At 30.9% G+C, this 18,501-nt stretch overlaps 2 protein-coding genes across 2 annotated transcripts; one reads left to right on the top strand and one right to left on the bottom strand.

The window, feature by feature from the left end:
• The first annotated feature begins 5,515 nt into the window (after positions 1–5,515).
• LOC107840632 (probable flavin-containing monooxygenase 1) lies at positions 5,516–12,527 on the top strand. Its single transcript, XM_016684549.2, has 5 exons — positions 5,516–6,119; positions 10,528–10,765; positions 10,880–11,055; positions 11,348–11,712; positions 11,827–12,527. The coding sequence occupies exons 1-5, from the start codon at positions 5,652–5,654 to the stop codon at positions 12,167–12,169; spliced, it is 1,590 nt and encodes a 529-aa protein (XP_016540035.1). The 5' UTR covers positions 5,516–5,651; the 3' UTR covers positions 12,170–12,527.
• A 3,366-nt stretch (positions 12,528–15,893) lies between these two features.
• LOC124886723 lies at positions 15,894–18,368 on the bottom strand. The gene is made up of 6 exons (XM_047395662.1): positions 18,286–18,368; positions 18,145–18,210; positions 17,991–18,083; positions 17,735–17,804; positions 16,340–17,614; positions 15,894–16,247 (listed from the first exon to the last, which is right to left on the bottom strand). The coding sequence occupies exons 1-5, from the start codon at positions 18,366–18,368 to the stop codon at positions 16,871–16,873; spliced, it is 1,056 nt and encodes a 351-aa protein (XP_047251618.1). The 3' UTR covers positions 15,894–16,247; positions 16,340–16,870.
• Positions 18,369–18,501: the final 133 nt, after the last annotated feature.

Here is an 18,501-nt window from a genome sequence, read left to right as displayed (position 1 = left end):
TTGAAACTGGTGCAATGATGTGCGTCGAAGGAATAGAATCAGATGCAGCTGCACTTCTTGTTGTTGAGTCGAATAAGCAGTACTCTTTGTATGTACCATAAATTGAAAGTAGAAAATTCATCACCGATTGTCAAAACACTGAAGTTGTACAATGATAAGAAAACTCTTAAAATCGTAATAAAAAAGTATGCGTTAGATCACAGTTTTAATTTCAAAGCTATAAGATCTGATAAAAAGGGGTATGTTAATTTATGTTATTTTTTTTCGTGTGTGTATTTGGTGTTTATATTCTTCGTATGATACATTATGAAATATGTATCGATCGTATTCTTCTTAAACAATATCATACATGAATGTGTAGTGGGTGTTGTCATAGATGTGTCAAAATATTATGTTAAGAATTATTTATAGCAGTGCAATTTTATTATGATACATATATGTTAAAATAGTCTTATTTGTCATCTACCCTATAAATAATTGTTTTTTCAAAAAATTAATTTTTTAATTAAAAATTTATGATGATATATTAATATATGCAGATATTGGTTGGAATGTTGTAATGAAAATTACGGTTGGTACATGAAGGCATCTTGCTTGATGGATTCTGATCTTTTTCAAATTTGAAGATTCAATGATGAACATACATGTTCAGATTGCCGAAATTTCATGTTCGCAATCGATTTCAGTGTTGAAAAGTAAACATATTACGAAGTTTCATCCGTGGTGCTCTGATTACTATAAGCCTGCAACATTAGTCAAGACATATGAAGTTCCAGTGATACCTATGCTCGATAAGAAGGATTGACATGCGCCTCAATGGGTCAAAGAAGTCATACCACCAAAATACAAAAGACCACCTAGGAGGCCGAAGAAGGGTAGGTGTAAGAAAGCAAGTAAAACACTATCCTCCAGTACAAACTGTTGTGAAAAATGCAATTGTGAAGGTCACAATAGGCGTACGTACAACTTCTTTCCGAAGGAGAATTGATGTTTAAGTTTCATGATACATTGAATGATTTGAAGGACTATCTTAAGTTATTCACTGTTAGTTTGATTTCGATTTGACTATTATTGAATAATGTTGGAACAATGTTTAAGTTGAATTATAATTTATTTTTTACTGACTTATTTTTTTCTAATCATTTTAATTTTATTTACTATTTAATGTTGTTTCTTAAATAGTCTGTCACATTACAATAACTTTTTAGATTGTTGTTCAAATTAGAAAGCTACTATATCATGAATGGATTTTCAATTTATTGTGATTTTTTCCATTAGAATTAGTTTTATGAAACAAGACTTGTATGTAACTGTGTTAAAAATTGAAAATTAATATGTAAACTGTTATAAAATTTTAACACTGATAATTGATGTAATTTTCAGAATCATGATTCAACATATCCTGTAATATGATACATTGCAATCAGTAATTGTAAATTTCGCTTCTGATACATAACTTTACAGTAACTGACTTATTGAGATTTGTATTATAACATCAGAATATATGATACATGAATATGTTATATAAAATGAATGTGAAGTACATATGATACATTGCATTCAGTACTTGTAAAAAATATTTATGACACATAACTTTACAGTAACTGACTTATTGCAGTACTCGTCAACAATTTCATATATAAAAATCATCTATTTGCATGTGTCAAACAAAATGAAAATAAATATTGATAATAGCATAACATAATTTTTAATTGATCCAAAAAATTGATGATAGTTTTCTGAAACAAAAACATCACTATTAAACTTAATGTCTGAAATTACAATAATAGAGGCCAATAAGATAGAAAAAAAAACTATTCAGAACATAGATATAGAAAAAAAACTGTTCAGAACATAGATATGGAACAACCTAGTATCTACTCTATGGAAACAATAGTAGAATCATCAGCCGAAGGAACATAAAATAGACGTGGTCTTGGTGGATCGTCATGGTGACTAGAATAAATTTTTGTAGCATTTTTAACTCTATAGTTCCATAAGAGTGTTGCATATCTCTTCCGATGATATTCTGCATCAACATTTGATGAGGAGTTCAGCATTCGATCACTAAGATATTCAACATAAGCTGCCACGAAAATATCACAATCCCTAAACATGAGTAATCATTTAGTTAGAAGCTAAATCACATGGGTATTTATGTTGTATCAGAACACATGCACATGGACAATAACTATATATTAATGTGTCAGCTTAAATTATCAAAATAAGCTATCAATATTGCAGAATGATCAACTTTTTTCTGCTGTCCACGAGATGTGAACGGTAAAGTTGAATTAACAGCATCTTTCAAATCCATTCCAGCATGATTTGGCAATTGAAGACATTTCAGCTCATCAACCGTAGGACTTATATTGGTATACACATACTATAATTAAGATTGAAAAACAAAATAACTTAAGTTAAATGAATATAAGAGAAATAATATGTCAATATTCTACATAACATCTAGTGATGTACCAATTCCTGTACAGTTATGTATCAGAATGTATCATACGAGTACTGTAATATATCATGTAACTGTGAAAAAAATTATATTGATGCAGGAATTAATATGGAAGATGTCTATTCTACAAATATATTACAATATGAATGAGTTACATGCTTCAACATATATTTACAAGAAAAAATATAATGGAAACATAGAAAAAAATTTCATGTATGCAACATAAAAATCAGAAAGCGATTGAAAATAACTAAAAGTTATCTTGTGTCTTCTTTTACGGTATAGATGCATAAATTAGTATTCTTTCCCTTTCTAGCTCAATGACTACTATGGACTTTGAATATGAATGAATCTCTCTCAGAAGAGTAAAAAAGATAAAATCCAACGAGAGGTAAAGAACAAATCATAACTTCTAGCACGATCAATAACTTTACTCTTAACTACAGCAATAATGCTGCTTGATTACCTTATAGAAGCGGTACTTCTTTACACCTGCACCAAAGATGACCTACTTCACCACCTTATTTCCATCAATCTCTTGCTTATTTCATATAAAAGTTACTCAAGGCCAACATACAAAGACTACATTTCCATACATTATGTAACCATATTGAAAAGTATCAAGGTTGCTATACTAGGTATCAAAAATACAACTCAACACTGAATAATACCGGTACTCATCTTTCATACCATTTCGAATCAAAGTTTTTTCATTGTAAGGTCTATCTACTCCAGTGACTCGGAGAAAATTTGCATACAATGGTTCATCAAAATTTTTTATGTCATCTCTCTTTAATACAAGAAAATACTCTTTTGCCAAAGGGAAAGTATCACGGTATAACAGAAAGCATTCAATGACTAATTGACCTTAGATTTATGTATCATAATCAATATATTAAATGTATCAGAATTAAATGATAGTCAAAATCACAAATAAGATATCTTATATCTCAAAAAGCATGAAAAGACTAATTGAGCTTATATTTATATATCATAATCTATATTTTAAATGTATTAGGTATAAATATTAACCAATATCACACATCTGTTATCTTATGTATCAGAAATCATGTAAAGGCTAATTGACCTTAGATCTATGTATCAAACATAGTATATTGAATGTATCAGGTGTGTAAAGAATAAAAATCACATGTAAATCTTAAGATGTATCAGAACGCGTCACTAAAATAACAAAAATTCATAACGCATCGCTTAAAATCACAAAAAATCGCGTCGCTAAAATAACAATAACTTGTTTTAGAGAAATTCATCGATCAAATACATAAATAACATACCTTTGGTGATGAATCTATTTTCACAACTTTCTTTTTTTTTTCCTTTGAAATAGCAACAACAAGCTTCTTCCCTTTAGCGCTAGCAACATCCCGTAACTTCTTCATGATTATAGGATCGTTCCGATACTTAGATCTATTTTCACTAAAATCAACTCAGTTTTTGCCGACTTAACAATACCACCGGCGGCAGTACTTGTATGTGATGAAGTTTTTAAATTTCTTTGATTTAGATGTGTTAAGAAACAAACTTTTTTACTTAGAAAAAATGGTTAAATTTTCTTGATCTTGATATCAAATTTGCCATTTGAGAGTTTCTTATTAATTTTCTTGAAGAAAAACAAAAGGTTAAATATAGGATTGTGATGATCGAATGGGAAGTTGAGATATGTATTACAGAAAGATGAATATCTTCGCCAGCAATTTCGTGATTTTAGGCTAAAAAACAGTATTTGGGTATTATATTGAGTTGTAGGTTGGAATGTATCAGTAAAAGCGCGTGTGTTGTATCTTAGAAGGAATTTTTGTAATATATTTAGTAGGGTGGTATTTAAAGTAATATAGAAAAATTAAGGTGTTGACTCATGTAATTTTTTCAAATTATATATTATATTGAAGACTAACCATGTTTATTGATCATGGAATTTTGACATTAACCACCAAGTCTTGAATTATTCATTTAGTATTTTTCAAAGGGGAGCTCAATATTGACACAGGAAAACCATCTATATTTTCTTCGATCCTATTAGTTTGGTTCTTTTTCTGTTAAGTATTTTTTATTATCATATTTTAAAACCTTTAAAACGTCTAAATAAACTCGATTGTTAGTAAGAATACGGAAATGCATAATACATATTTATATGATTAAGTTAACTATTTAATAGACGAACAAAAATATTGAGTAAATTGATCTAATTTCTAGTCTACTTTATCTCCAAATGTTTGCTTCTTACAAACGTCAATTTGATAGACTAATTTATTACTGACAATAATAAGCAATGGCTACGAGTAGTTAGTCCATGCAAGATACTCCCTCCGTTTTATATTTCTTCGCTCCATATTAAAAATAATTATTTTAATTTATTTATTTAAAATAAACAAGTTATTATACTTTTTTTACTGTTTTTATTAAATAACTATATGATTTAGTAGTAAACAAATTTAGAATTTCAAAACATCATTAATAAGATCTATTTAGCAAAATACATATTTAAATACTAATTTTTAAAAAAAATTGCGTCAAGTCAATAAGTACAAGTAATACGAAACTGAGGGATTATGTAGTTATGAGCTACTAATAATTGCAAAATGTTGAGATGATAATCAAACAACGAAGAAAACTATTAAACTCGTTTCTTTTTCTTCCAAAAAGATAAAATGGTAAAATAATGAAAGCAAATAGTAGCCAATCACATATCTCGTCTCCCCTCCCTGTCGTTACAACAATAACAATATACCCAGTGTATCTCCACCTAGTGGGGTCTGGGGGAGGATAGAGTGGACGCAGACCATACCACTACCTCAGGAAAAGTAGAGAGACTGCTTCCGATAGATCCCGGCTTAGGACCAATAACAATATAACAAACATAAAAAGTAAGCACATATAACTAGTAAGGTACGCAAAACAAACTAATTAACAGTATAATAAACACAAAAGATACATGCATAATAAACTAGTACGAGATGCAAAATAAACCAACACCACTAGCCCCAAGATAAAACTATAGCCACAACACAACGAACCAGAAACTCGCGCTCCCCTACCACAACCTCCCTGTCGTTAGTTATTTATATATTAGTAGTAACTAGATAGAGGTCAATTCAAACTGATCTCCAGATATATACATTTATATATTAATCGACCCTCATCCTCACATTATTACAGTAGCAATATAATGGCTGATTTTGATAGCAGAGAAAACAGAAAGAAGGAGGTGATAGGCATAGTTGGAGCTGGAATAAGCGGACTCTTGGCCTGCAAATACTGCCTTTCTAAAGGATTTGATCCCATAGTGTTCGAGTCGGAGAGTGGCGTTGGTGGCGTGTGGAGTAAGACCATCGGGAGCACCAAGCTGCAGACACCAAAACCCCTTTACCAGTTCTCCGATTATCCGTGGCCCGATTCTGTAACCGAATTGTTCCCTCACCAGCAAACGGTGCTGGAGTACATTGAGTCGTACGCATGTCACTTTGATTTGGCCAGACACATTCAGTTCAACAGCAAAGTGTTGAGCCTCAGCTATGATGAAGATGATAATGACGACTCATCAGGAGACTTGTGGGGGGAGCCATTTAGCAGCAGTAGTAATAAAGGCAAGTGGAACGTCAATGTACAACACAGTACTCCAACCCTCTCCACACAGGTAATATTTATTATGATTCCACCCCTGCTCCATTTTACTCTCTCTTTTTCTAGACTAGAAAATGCAAATAAATTAATATGAGAAGCGTGGAAGAGAACCGGTAGAATGAAATTGGTTGTAATAACATATGAAGTTTGGTGGCCTATATATGGACAATGAACAACAACAGTGCTGCTGTGAATCGGACTGAAGCAGTGACCAATTCATATTATCTTCGTTCACTTCATTAACTTTCAGATTATTATTTTCAAATCCCTTCTATCGTGATCATTTATCAATTATTCGTCATAATAAAAATCCCAATTATTAAAAGGAATACAGACAAAGCAAATTACAATATGCAGAAGATTCACTACCAATCAATATATAGTGGTAGAATTAGGATATGAAAGGGCACAAGAATAAATTAGCTAGCAGTGCAATTATTCGGAGATCAATATTGTACATTAAAGACATTGTAGTTACAATTAAGGAAGATGAAGAATTGATTAATCATGGTGAAAGGTGAAATAAATACAAAAAATTATTTTCTGAACGCTGAAATTTGGAGCATTAAGATCGTGTATGTGGGCTGCGCTGGATTTAATGCAAAGGTTTAAACTTCAGTATGGGTTTTAACTGAATATTTATTTTGTGTGGTCTTTTTAAGTCATTTGTTGACCAATATTAATTTTGACATTTTTACTTTTAATCCTATGAAAAAAAATTAAAAATGAAAAAAAATATGATTAAAATTCCTAGCCTAAGAGACATGCCACATCAGCTCTTTTATATCCTCCTTTATATATATATATATATATATATATATATATATTGATTATCTTTCTATACTCTTACATCTCAAACTAAATAGTATTTTATTGACTCAACAAAATATTTATATAATTTTCAAATAATTAAATTATTAATTATTATAATTTATATTATTTTTTACATAATTTTTAAAAAATATATATTGTTCTCATTTCTTAATTTATATGATATTGATAAAATTTCGAGAGCTAAATTCTTTATAATTACATAAAATATCATTTATTTAAATAAAATGAAAACATAAAGAAAAGTCATATACATTTTAAAATAAAGAGCAAAATAATAAAAGTAAAAAGTAAGCTTCAAAATAAAAAGAAAGTCCAAGCAAACGGAAAAAAAATTAACAAAGAAAAAGCTGCATGTACTTACAATTCGTTTCCAAGATATAAGTAGTCAAAGTTATCATGTCCACGGGAATATCGAAGGCGTCGAAAGTAATAAATTTATATTTAAAGAATGTAATTACTATTACTACTATATATAAGCCCGACTGAGGGGCCGAAAACAAACAGTTGGCGGTTGATATGCTTGCTCTCGGTTTTCAGCTTACTTTGTGATTTTATTATATTATTTCTAATTAATTATTATATGATATTTACGTATTAAAAAGTTAATAATATTTAATGAAAAATAAAACAAACGTTTATAAACGTTTACAGCTCACCGAGGACATGACCCTAGATAGGAAGGTCTGGAGGGCGCGAATTTCGGCAGAGGATTAGGGCCAGTTTGGGTCGCTAGTGTAGGGAATTACTTGGTGGGGGTTTTATTACTGTTATGACTCCGTCTTCCGTGTTCCATGTTTTATTACGAATCTGTGTGCTTTCCTTTGCTTTCCTCTGTTTTATATTACTTATGGATGTCGTATTTATGTTATGTAATCTGCTTCTGTGCTTTACTATGTGTTTGTGTGGTATCTCGTGTCTTGAGCCGGGGGTCTATCGGAAACAGCCTTTCTACTTCATCAGAGGTAGAGGTATGGACTGCGTACATCTTACCCCCCAGACCCCACTAGGTGGGAATACACTGGGTTTGTTGTTGTTGTTGTTGTTGGTTGTTTATAAAGTAAAGTAAACATTTATGACATGACTATTTTAGCTGCTTCAACTATAATTTCATTATATCACCTACAATTCACTATTATGAATCATCTAAGTATTTAAAAATTGATACTCCCTCCGTTTCAAAAAGAATGACCTAATTTAACTTGACACGAAGTTTAAGAAAATAAAGAAAAAATTTTAATCTTATGAGTTTAAATTAAATATATGTCAAATGTACCAAATGCCCTTCAATCTTGTAGTCTTAAACATGTCATGTGAAAAGTTAAAATTAAAAAGTTGCTAAAAAGGGAAAGGGGTTATTCTTTTTTAAATAGATTAAATAGGAAAGTAGGTCATTCTTTTTTAAACGGGGGGAGTAATATTTATTTAAAAAGATGAAATAAACGTAAAATGATAAATTAATTCTTGACGTTTAAAATTAATTTGACATCTTATGTGAGACCCACTTAAAAAATTTTCACAAGTATTTTTTATAGCAATTTTATTATATCACTTATAATTAGTTATTATGAGTCATTCAAGACGTGTCGGTTTTTCTATTTCAATCGTGATATTTGGTTTACTCTCGAAATTATATCATTGTCGCTTAAATTGAAATAGAAAAAAATATTATAAATTACAACAATTAAAAACTTAAATTACTTGTAAAGTCTAGATTCACTATCAATACCATAAAGTTTGAAGAAGAAGAAGAGTATTATAAATTACAATATTAAACAGCTTAAAATAGTAAATTATAACGTAAAAAAAGTATTATAGATTATAATATTTATCGATGTCATGTTAATTAGGATAAAGAAATATTACTTGAAAATTACATTGAAAGTAGTATAAATCATAATATAATTAACAACTTAAAATATCTAAAACTATATATAACAAATCTGATTGACTTTCTCAAATATTTCATCAGCGTCATATAAATTAAGATAGAAAAATAACATATATTATCCAAAAAGTAGCACCTTGGGTCTGTTCCGACATGGACTCCAATATCTAGTCTCTTCATAATAATGAGAAAATTTGATTAATGGCCTTTTCAAGTTTTTAATTAGTAAATTGATTTACTTTTATTTTCTCATTTAAAACAAAATAAAAATAACTTTAATGAAGAATTGAATTTTATAATAACATATTAAAAATTATGAAACTATTTACAAATATATTGAAACATAAAATTCTAATCCATTCTTTTAATTCAAAGTACTTCTTCCCTATTTCTAATTTTTTTCTGCTCTATTCTTAATAGAAACGTCATTGTTTGTTGATTTCTTTTTGAAGCTCGTATTTCATTTCTAAATATTTTGTCTCCTCCCAAATTGTAAGTTTTATACTCTCCTTTTATTTTAGTACCAATAATCTTTTTTGCAAAACAAAAAAGTTTTATTTATATATATATATATATATATATATATATATATATTATAGTAATTAGTCTGATAAAATTAATCATCGATCTTTTTCTATCCAACATATTAATCATCAGTCATTTTTTATCTGATAGATAAATTATCGATCTTTTTTTATTCGATCGATTTGCATACATACATACATACATACATATTTATATATATATATCGATCAAATAAAAAAAGATCAATAATTATAAAATGACCGATGATTAATTTATCAGACTAATTACTATAATCGGTCAACTATTGAATAACATAGAAGACCGATGTTATTAACTGATCTGTCTATATATGTTGGATCAATAATCGATCTGTTCATATATTAGTCGGATCGATAATTAATCTATCCATATATTGATTGGATCGATAATCAATCTGTTTATGTGAATCAAGTTTTAACTAATTTGTATAATCTTAAAAATATTTTGGTGGGAGGGTTTTTTCTTAAAAAAATCTTAACAGTTGATAATTTCTGTAATAATTTATAACTTTTAAAATTTGTACTTTAATTTTAAATCACAATATTCAAAAGGGGATCATTTCCCTTTTAAAAAGAAAAACTTATAGCCTATTTACTTAAAAAATAGACCTGGAAAGACATTTGACCTTTGGATCATTTAAAAAGTTCTGAAAGTATAGTTAATTTACACCAATAACAAAGATATCTAAAGCAGTATTTTAAAAGACAGTCACGGGGCTCATCTTCGTACGCCCTGATTCATTGTGGGGAGACAAAAGTATTGAAAGGCAAATGCCTTGAAATTGAAGGCGTTCAATTTTGGGGCGTTCACCAAAGCATTGGAGCATTGATCTAAGTATGAGGCACAAATTATATGTAAGTCTATAAAATTTATAAAGTAAAATGATTTTTTCCTATTAAATCTTAAATTAGGCAATTTCTAAGATGTAGGAGCATTAACTAAGATTCCCCTCTAACATTTGAAAGACTATCTTGTACAAATATTTTTAATGACTTCAACCAATGATTATTGTTGGTCTGCATACAAAAGTTGCACTATTAACATGGTGTATCATGTACGACCGGCCAATTTAAGGATAAATATAATGTCTTCTATATGATTAGTTGAAAATTGATATTGGTATTGGTATTGTGAGCAGGTATATGTTGTTGATTTCGTAATAGTCTGTGTGGGAAGGTTCAGCCAAATTCCAAACATACCACAATTTCTTGGGAACAAAGGCCCTGAAGCTTTTGAGGGTGAAGTAATCCATTCAATGGATTATTCCAAAATGGACCCAAAAACTGCAGCCAACTTTGTCAAAGGAAAACATGTAGCTGTAGTTGGATTTCAGAAATCTGGAATTGACATTGCCATGGAGTGCTCTACGGTTAATGGTAAGTTTCTATAATTAATTCTACCTCTTCATTGTTTGTTTATGAACAATCAGTTTGATTCTTGGGCTGATAGTTGCTGCTGTTAATTTGCACTAATGTATTAAAGTTACGCAGGGATTGAACGTCCATGCACGGTAGTTGTCAGGACCCCGCACTGGAACCTTCCCGATTTTTCCCCATGGGGATTACATTTGGGATATCTCTACACGAATCGATTCTCCGAACTTATGGTGCATAAACCTGGTGAAGGCCTTCTTCTAAGTCTCCTTGCCACAACTCTTTCACCATTGGTAATTGCTTTTCTTTACTAAGTAATAATTTTAAGACCCAGCAACGTATGACTTACTTCGATCTCGTTCATCCTAAATTAAAATGTCTCTCTTCTGAGATAAGTGAGAAAAATAAATACAAATATTACTGCTAAAATAACAAAAAGCGACACGTTCTAATAAAGTAATAACTACTACTGTCTTTTCTCAAGGTATTCCCATCCATCCCAAAGCAGTAATAAATGTTCATATTGCTACCTTGTCGGAGTTTTACTCTTCCTCTCACAAAACTAACATGCATATTAATTTACAGAGATGGGCCTTCTCAAAATTTGTAGAAAGTTATATAAAACGCAAAAACAGGCTTGCACAACATGGAATGGTGCCAGAGCACAGCTTCTTAAACGATTTGAGTTCATGTTCACTTTCTGTACTGCCGGATGGCTTCTACGATAGAGTTGAGCAAAGAAGTATCAAGCTCATCAAGAAAGTAGAGATTGTTGGATTCTGTAAAGAAGGTATCTTGCTCAAGGGTCAAGCTGAACCAATAAAATCCGACTTAGTCATACTCGCTACCGGCTTCAGGGGAATTGATAAGCTCAAACACATTTTTGAATCACCAAAATATCAAGAATTCATTGCAGGCTTAGATGATTCTGCTGCAGTTCCCCTCTATAGGTGAGTAATAAAAGAATACTTTTGCAAGCATACACCAGAACCGTACATCTTTTTTTTTTTCCTTTGTAGAACTGTACTTGTCATGTGAAATTATTAAAACTCATAATTTATCAGGGAATGTATCCATCCCGGAATTCCACAACTGGCAATAATTGGATTCTCAGAAAGTACAACCAATCTATACACATCGGAAATAAGGTGCCGGTGGCTGGCAGAGCTTCTTGATGGAAAATTCAAGCTACCTAGCGTAAAGATGATGGAGAAAGACATAGCAGAATGGGATAAATACAAGAAAAGATATTCTTACAACAAGTACTATAGAGGATCGTGTATTGCTGCGTTGCATGTTTGGCACAATGACCAGTTATGCAAGGACATGGGATGGAACCCTAAGAGGAAAAAGGGGTTTTGGGCTGAGTGGTTTGAACCTTATGGACCAATGGATTACACTGGCTGATATAAAAGAGCTCCAAAATCCTTCATCCGGTTTCTTATGTTTACTTTTATTTTTTAACGTTATTTGAATTTTGTCGTTTTCTACCATAATCTCAAATTGATAAACAGTATTGGTCTTAAGACTAGCAGGCTCTGTATCAATTAATCGGTCCTATGGTGTTCGAAATTGTATTCAATTGCAAGGAATCGCACAACCCATATCCTCTACTTGTTATGAATTAGCCAGGGCGCTATCAGTAACATGTAATCTGAAATTGATGTAATTGATATTGTGTTTTTGAAAGAAAGTATTTCTAAAGCATGACACAATCACAACTTATAGCTAGATTGTGCATTTGAGTGCTTCAGAAATCATTGAAGTGTTGTCTTTTCTTTGTACACCAGGACCCTCAAATCTTTTGGCTGTGTAGTTTTAATTAATAGAACTGACGGATTTTTGTATTATGTTGTTAGGTGCCTATTTGGTCCGCAAAAGAAATTCACTGTGCATGTTGTCATTTCTTTCTTTCTGTCATTTCTCGACGAGACTTATAAAGAGATAATTCAATAAAATTAAATACAAGGAAAAAATGATCTAGCTAGCTATATATGTAGCAGCTCAACGTACAGAGACGCTGCATGCAGATTTAAAGCCTTGTCCTTTACTAACAGAAAATCCACTTGATCTGTAGCATGGATCAACCATTCATATTCTATCACTGTTCATGTTCACATATTCCTGAAATTAACTTTTTTCAATTGTTAAGTATTGTCATACGTAAGTTTCAGCCATGATAAGTCAAATTTGGACTCCCAAAACATCAGAATAATTGGTTAGTTTAGGTCAGGTCAACAAGGACAAAGTGTACTTATCAACAAATTAAGAAAACTATTAAACTCGTGTCACTTTCATCCAGAAAAGGCAAAACCCAGATATGGTAAAGATTTGAAAGCAGATCCTAGCAATCAGATATCTCATCTTCCTCTCCCTGTCATTGGCTATTTATATAGTAACTAGTATTAGTATTAGTACCCGCGTGATGCGCGGTCAATATTAAATAAAATTAATTATAGAAATTATTATCTTATTGATTTTATATAATAAAAAATTTATTCAATATCATTCGCATATTTGAAATTAATAAATTTATGCAATACGAAAAATAACTATTAAAATATTAAACTTAATATTATTAATCTCATAAAATTTAAACATTTCTTTTCGAAGGTTATCATCAGTGTGCAAATAATATTATATCGTAATATAATTATTTGAGAATATTAGATAATATTGTGATCTCTATTGATTTATTTTGTAAAAAAAATCATATAATTACAAAAGAAAATGCATATTTAACATAATTATTATTAGTTAAGTGACTTACTTCTAAATTTGGTTAGAAAAACAAAGAACTAATGAAAGACATGTTTTAGAGTTATGCACACGAGGCTTCTCTGTAAAATTTTAACTTGAAATTTAAATTTTTTTATATTAAATATATTTTAATTTACGCCCTCTTATCAAAAGGAAGAAAGGAGTTTCCCCATATCTTTTCTTGTCTTAATAGATTTTTCTTTAGAAGTAAATTTTGTATTCCTTTGCACGATCTTAGTCATAGCATATTTTTTATAAATTTAAAATATTTTCCGTCAAGGAAAATATTTTGAGCAAAGTCTCAATAATAGTCAATTTTTCCTCTCTCATATTTTATTATTACCATTTTTTCAATAAATAACTTATGACATTATTTTAAGTCCTAACTTGTTTGCACGATTTCAAAATATTCACTTATTCTCTTGTGATAATGGACCAACAAATATTAATAAATCTTATTGTATATTATTTTTCAAAAAAATGTTTTAGTCCTTCATAGGTTTGAATATTCACGCTTCAACTCTATTTTCGATCAACCCTCACTACAAAAAAAATGCATTTTAGCCACGTGCAAAATCGTGGCTATATGGTACATATATCGTGGCTAAATAGTTTAGCCACGGTTTGTTAGCCACGGTTACAAGTATGTCCAACAGGGGCGTGGCGAGTAAATTAGCCACGTTTTTACTGTCCGTGGTAACATTTTATTAGCCACGGTTTCCTGATGCATTTAGCCACGGTCTTTCCATGGTTAAACTTTTTGATTATTTTGCTATCATATCAATTAGCCACGGTTTGCACCGTGGAAAAATATCCATTTTTTAAGAATTAAATATTTTGCATATAAATTAGCTACAGTTCTAACCGTGGCAAAAAGTAAATATTTATTTTTTGCATATTAAAAACCGTGGCTAAAATGTCCAGATTTAAAAAAAAATATTTTTTGCTTATAAAATCGATGCAAAAAAATATATATATATATATATTGTAATTGTTTTCTTTTTAAATACGCGGATTGCCTGATACTAATTCCTGAATAATGATAGACGTTCACTTATAAATTGACCATCATACACAAGATTGAAACATAATTATCAAAATCTTTTTATTGTTCAATATATTGTCACAAAAGTTAAAGTCCAAACCTTAAATATTCATAAAAGATAATCATAATGAGTAATGTTAGAAGTTAAAGAAACACCATATCTATCGTTTGTTCTAAAATATTCTAAAGGCTAAGAAGATTAGTTCAAAGTAGGCAATTCACTACCAAATTTAGATTGTAAGAATCTATGAAGAGTTGCCAAGTGATTCTTATTTTGCACAAGCTTTTCTTTGGTCTCTTCATATCCGGTTAGCTTTTCTTTCAAGGTTTTTACTTGTTTCTCAAGGTCTTCAACACGCTGACGAGATATACTGCTTGAGCTATCAAGATTTTTATGGTGGACGAACCAGGCTGTATTTTCGGGCAAGTAGGAAACATAAAGCTAAAAATAACAGTACAATAAGAAACTCATTGTGGCCAACATAGGTGAGGATTTTTTAAAAAAAAAATAACACTCCAAGAGCAATGAAAAATAGAGACACCAAACTAGTAAAGGCCAATGATGTATGTAGAAGAGACAAAAGTTTTCCAGATTGATCATAAAAATGTTTCCCGAGAACAAGTGCTTAGAATCTACATCTCCAGGAGTAAATGATCACAATTGCTTCTAATCTTAAATAAACCTTTATGCATTAGGGTCATGACATAAGTTATCTTGGACTAAAATACTAAGATAACAAAAGTACTAGTACATGGTCTAATATGCAGGAACTGGGGGTAACCAAAAATCAAGTTATATTAATTACTATACTTGTACAAGTTTCATTTTTCCTTTTTAATCAAAATTTTACAAGAATATATTGTATTATCATGAATATTGGGTTTTTAACATCTTTGGGACAACGTGTATAAGAAAAGTAATGTTTCCAAGAAGATAAAAGAGCAAAATAGGACCATTTAGCCCAACTACAAACAGAAAGTAATATTTCCAAGAAGATGAAAGTTAGTTGGAATTTGAGTACTTAACCAATTTTTTTTAAACTAAGCTTCAATTTTCTTAGTAATATCTTTCGCACTTCCATTTTCGGGTAAGATTATACAACAACAACAACAACATACCAGTATAATCCCGCAAACGGGTGTTCAAGGAAGAAGGTTCGATTGTACGCCAACTTTATCTCTACCTCAATGGTAGAGAGGTTGACCCTCGGCTCAAGGATGGATAAGTTTATATAGATCTAACAAAACTGAAAACACTTCACTTTCATAACTAAATAGGCAAGAAACCAACAGAAGAAGAAAGCAGTTTCATCTGAACACAGTCAATGGACAAAGCCTTTGAAGTAAAACCCATTCTATATTGTAATACCAAACATATATCTCCTCAAAGTCCGAAACTTTATCAACTAAGTTGCTCTGTTGGGGCAACGGAAACATAACTAAGTTAATAAGAGTGAAAGAACTAGTAGGGCATTCATTAGGAAAAAAATACACCACACAACAGGGGATGGTAATTGTGATAATGCATTCAAGAAGTCTAAACCAGACTTAGATATACCTCAACTGCCGCAACCAATTCGTAAAATTCTCAAAGTACCATAGATCTGAAAAGCTTTGTGTTTACAACAACTGGTTTGCCCATTATCAGGTCCCTGTCTTATCAAACACTATACAATTCACCTACAAAAACAGATGGTTTGTTATCAATATCAAAGTTAATTTTTTATGATATGGCATTTCTGGATGCGTAGTTAAAAAAAATCCGTGCATACCTTTTGTGCACCTTCCAAATCCTACCCACCTTTAATCAAGATACCTCGAGAAGCACCAACTCCTGTGCCAACCATGACGGCAGTTGGAGTAGCAAGACCAAGGGCACATGCACAAGCTATGACCATTACAGATATACCGACTGAGGAACAGATCTAAGTTCCATTTGTTCTGACTTGCTTGAGAAGTACTTGAGTCCTCTTTTGCATAGAGTATATGTGCATCTCTCAAGGCCATCCATGACAGCCTCACGAACCCAAGAACCAACATCACTTCTGTTATCTCTAGAGCAATCATCCAAAGCTATAAATAAAGTCTGCATAACCTCATTATTTAAAAATATATACAATATGAACCATAGGAGAGAGCAATAATAAAGGAGGTAAGAGGTAATGCAGGATGAAATAAGGAGAAATCAATAACCACAATTAATTAAAATAGAACTATAAGACATTCAATAAAAAGGTGAAAAAAAAATTAACAAAACATGCATCTTAATTGTAAGTCTTCAATTTCATAATAGGGGAATTAAACTAATCTAAAATTCCTTCATCATCCCCATCACTGTCATTATCATCATCTCCATTACTATCACTTTCATAATCATCATAAGTAGGTTCATCTTGATGTTGTCCATCGGGATCATCTCGCACTAATGGTAAGTCTTCAATATTTTTCAAAAGTTGCTCACAAAAAGGTGTGTCCTCCATTAATGGATCCTCTAAATCTGGCTCCTCTAAATCCATAAAATCCACATCTCCCATATCATATATGTCCCTCGACTTCATATGACAAACAACACACCAATCTTCATCAATTGGATCATCAACATAGTACACTATTCTAGCATCAGTTGCAAGTATAAATGGTTCATCTATTTCTTTTGCACCAGTGTGTATCAAATGGAAAAACTTTACACTTGTTATCCCAAATTGATCTATCTTGATTCCTTTGTTAAGTGTAGTATCTACCCAAATACATTTGAATAACACAACCTTTAACTTGACATAATTATTTAACTCTATGATGTCAAGCAATTTACCATAGTACATATCATCACTTGATTGTTCAACAGATTCTCTACCATTTGAAAATCTCTTAGTAAGAGCAGACATAACAACACCACTATTTTGTATTTTCAATCCATGCTCTTTCCTCAGAGTACGAAACTTAAATCCATGAATATTATACTCCTTGAATCTCCTTACAACATTATTTGGCCCACGTGCAAGCCATTGAATTTTTGAAATAATGTTTGCACCATCCTGACGTGCAACCTATTATTTCAAAATAATAGGATAATTACATATACTTTTATGATATTTTGAGTTCAAAATGGAATGAAATATCTGAAATCTTACATATTCCTTAAACTACTCATGAAAGTATTTGTGCACATATTCTTCCACAAGTTTTGAAGAATTTCTTTTACCACGATGCATTCTAGTCACCTCAATTCTAAACTCCCTGAAAGTAGTTGTAATTAATACATTAAGGTATGCAAATATGTTAGAATAAGAAAAGAAAAATATAAAATACCAAGTAACGTACTCTCAAAATGCATCAACTATTTCACAATTAATTAGCACATATCGGTGAGCTTGTATGATTTTCACTGAAGGTATGGGTAGAGTCTTAATGGCCCCAACAGACTTGCCTATTGCAGGAAACAACTTTGACAAGATACCATATTCACTTGTAGCAGCAATCTCACTGTCATCATTATTACGTCTTGGTCGATTAAACCTTGTTTTAATTTCACAATCCTCCAAATATCTAGAACAAAAAGTGAGGCACTCTTCCAGACCCTTCAGCTATATAACCTTCTGCTGCGGAATTGTTTCGAACATACGATTTCAAATGACCAAGTACCCTGATAATATATTAAAACTAATTGTAAGAATTAAAAAAATTAAAAATATATCAACTTAATAAGTAAAGAATATACCTTTCAGTTGGGTACATCCAATGACCTTGTACAGGACCAGCAAGAATTGCTTCCTCTCCAATATGAATAACTAGATGAATCATAATAGTGAAAAAAATGGAGGAAATATCACTTCCATATTACAATGATTCAAGCAAATTCGTTGTTGGAGTTTCTCTATATACTTAACATCTAAAACCTTGCTTGATACTTCTCTAAAGTAGTTACATAACTCAA

The sequence above is a fragment of the Capsicum annuum genome, chromosome 8 (genome assembly GCF_002878395.1).
Source record: "Capsicum annuum cultivar UCD-10X-F1 chromosome 8, UCD10Xv1.1, whole genome shotgun sequence".
NCBI lineage: Eukaryota > Viridiplantae > Streptophyta > Magnoliopsida > Solanales > Solanaceae > Capsicum > Capsicum annuum.
The sequence above is the reverse complement of the archived record's forward strand: the minus strand, read 5'-3'. Positions and strand labels throughout refer to the sequence as shown.

What these genes read in the sequence shown, in the direction of transcription:
- LOC124886723 (XM_047395662.1), bottom strand. Translation starts at nt 18,368, where the DNA reads ATGATTCATCTAGTTATTCATATTGGAGAGGAAGCAATTCTTGCTGGT. An exon ending in TGGATGTACCCAACTGAAAG is followed by an intron (nt 18,211 to 18,285) that starts GTATATTCTTTA and finishes ATATATTATCAG; the next exon opens with GGTACTTGGTCATTTGAAAT. An exon ending in TTGTTTCCTGCAATAGGCAA is followed by an intron (nt 17,805 to 17,990) that starts GTCTGTTGGGGC and finishes AACTACTTTCAG; the next exon opens with GGAGTTTAGAATTGAGGTGA.
- LOC107840632 (XM_016684549.2), top strand. Translation starts at nt 5,652, where the DNA reads ATGGCTGATTTTGATAGCAGAGAAAACAGAAAGAAGGAGGTGATAGGC. An exon ending in CTCCAACCCTCTCCACACAG is followed by an intron (nt 6,120 to 10,527) that starts GTAATATTTATT and finishes TATTGTGAGCAG; the next exon opens with GTATATGTTGTTGATTTCGT. An exon ending in GCTGCAGTTCCCCTCTATAG is followed by an intron (nt 11,713 to 11,826) that starts GTGAGTAATAAA and finishes ATAATTTATCAG; the next exon opens with GGAATGTATCCATCCCGGAA.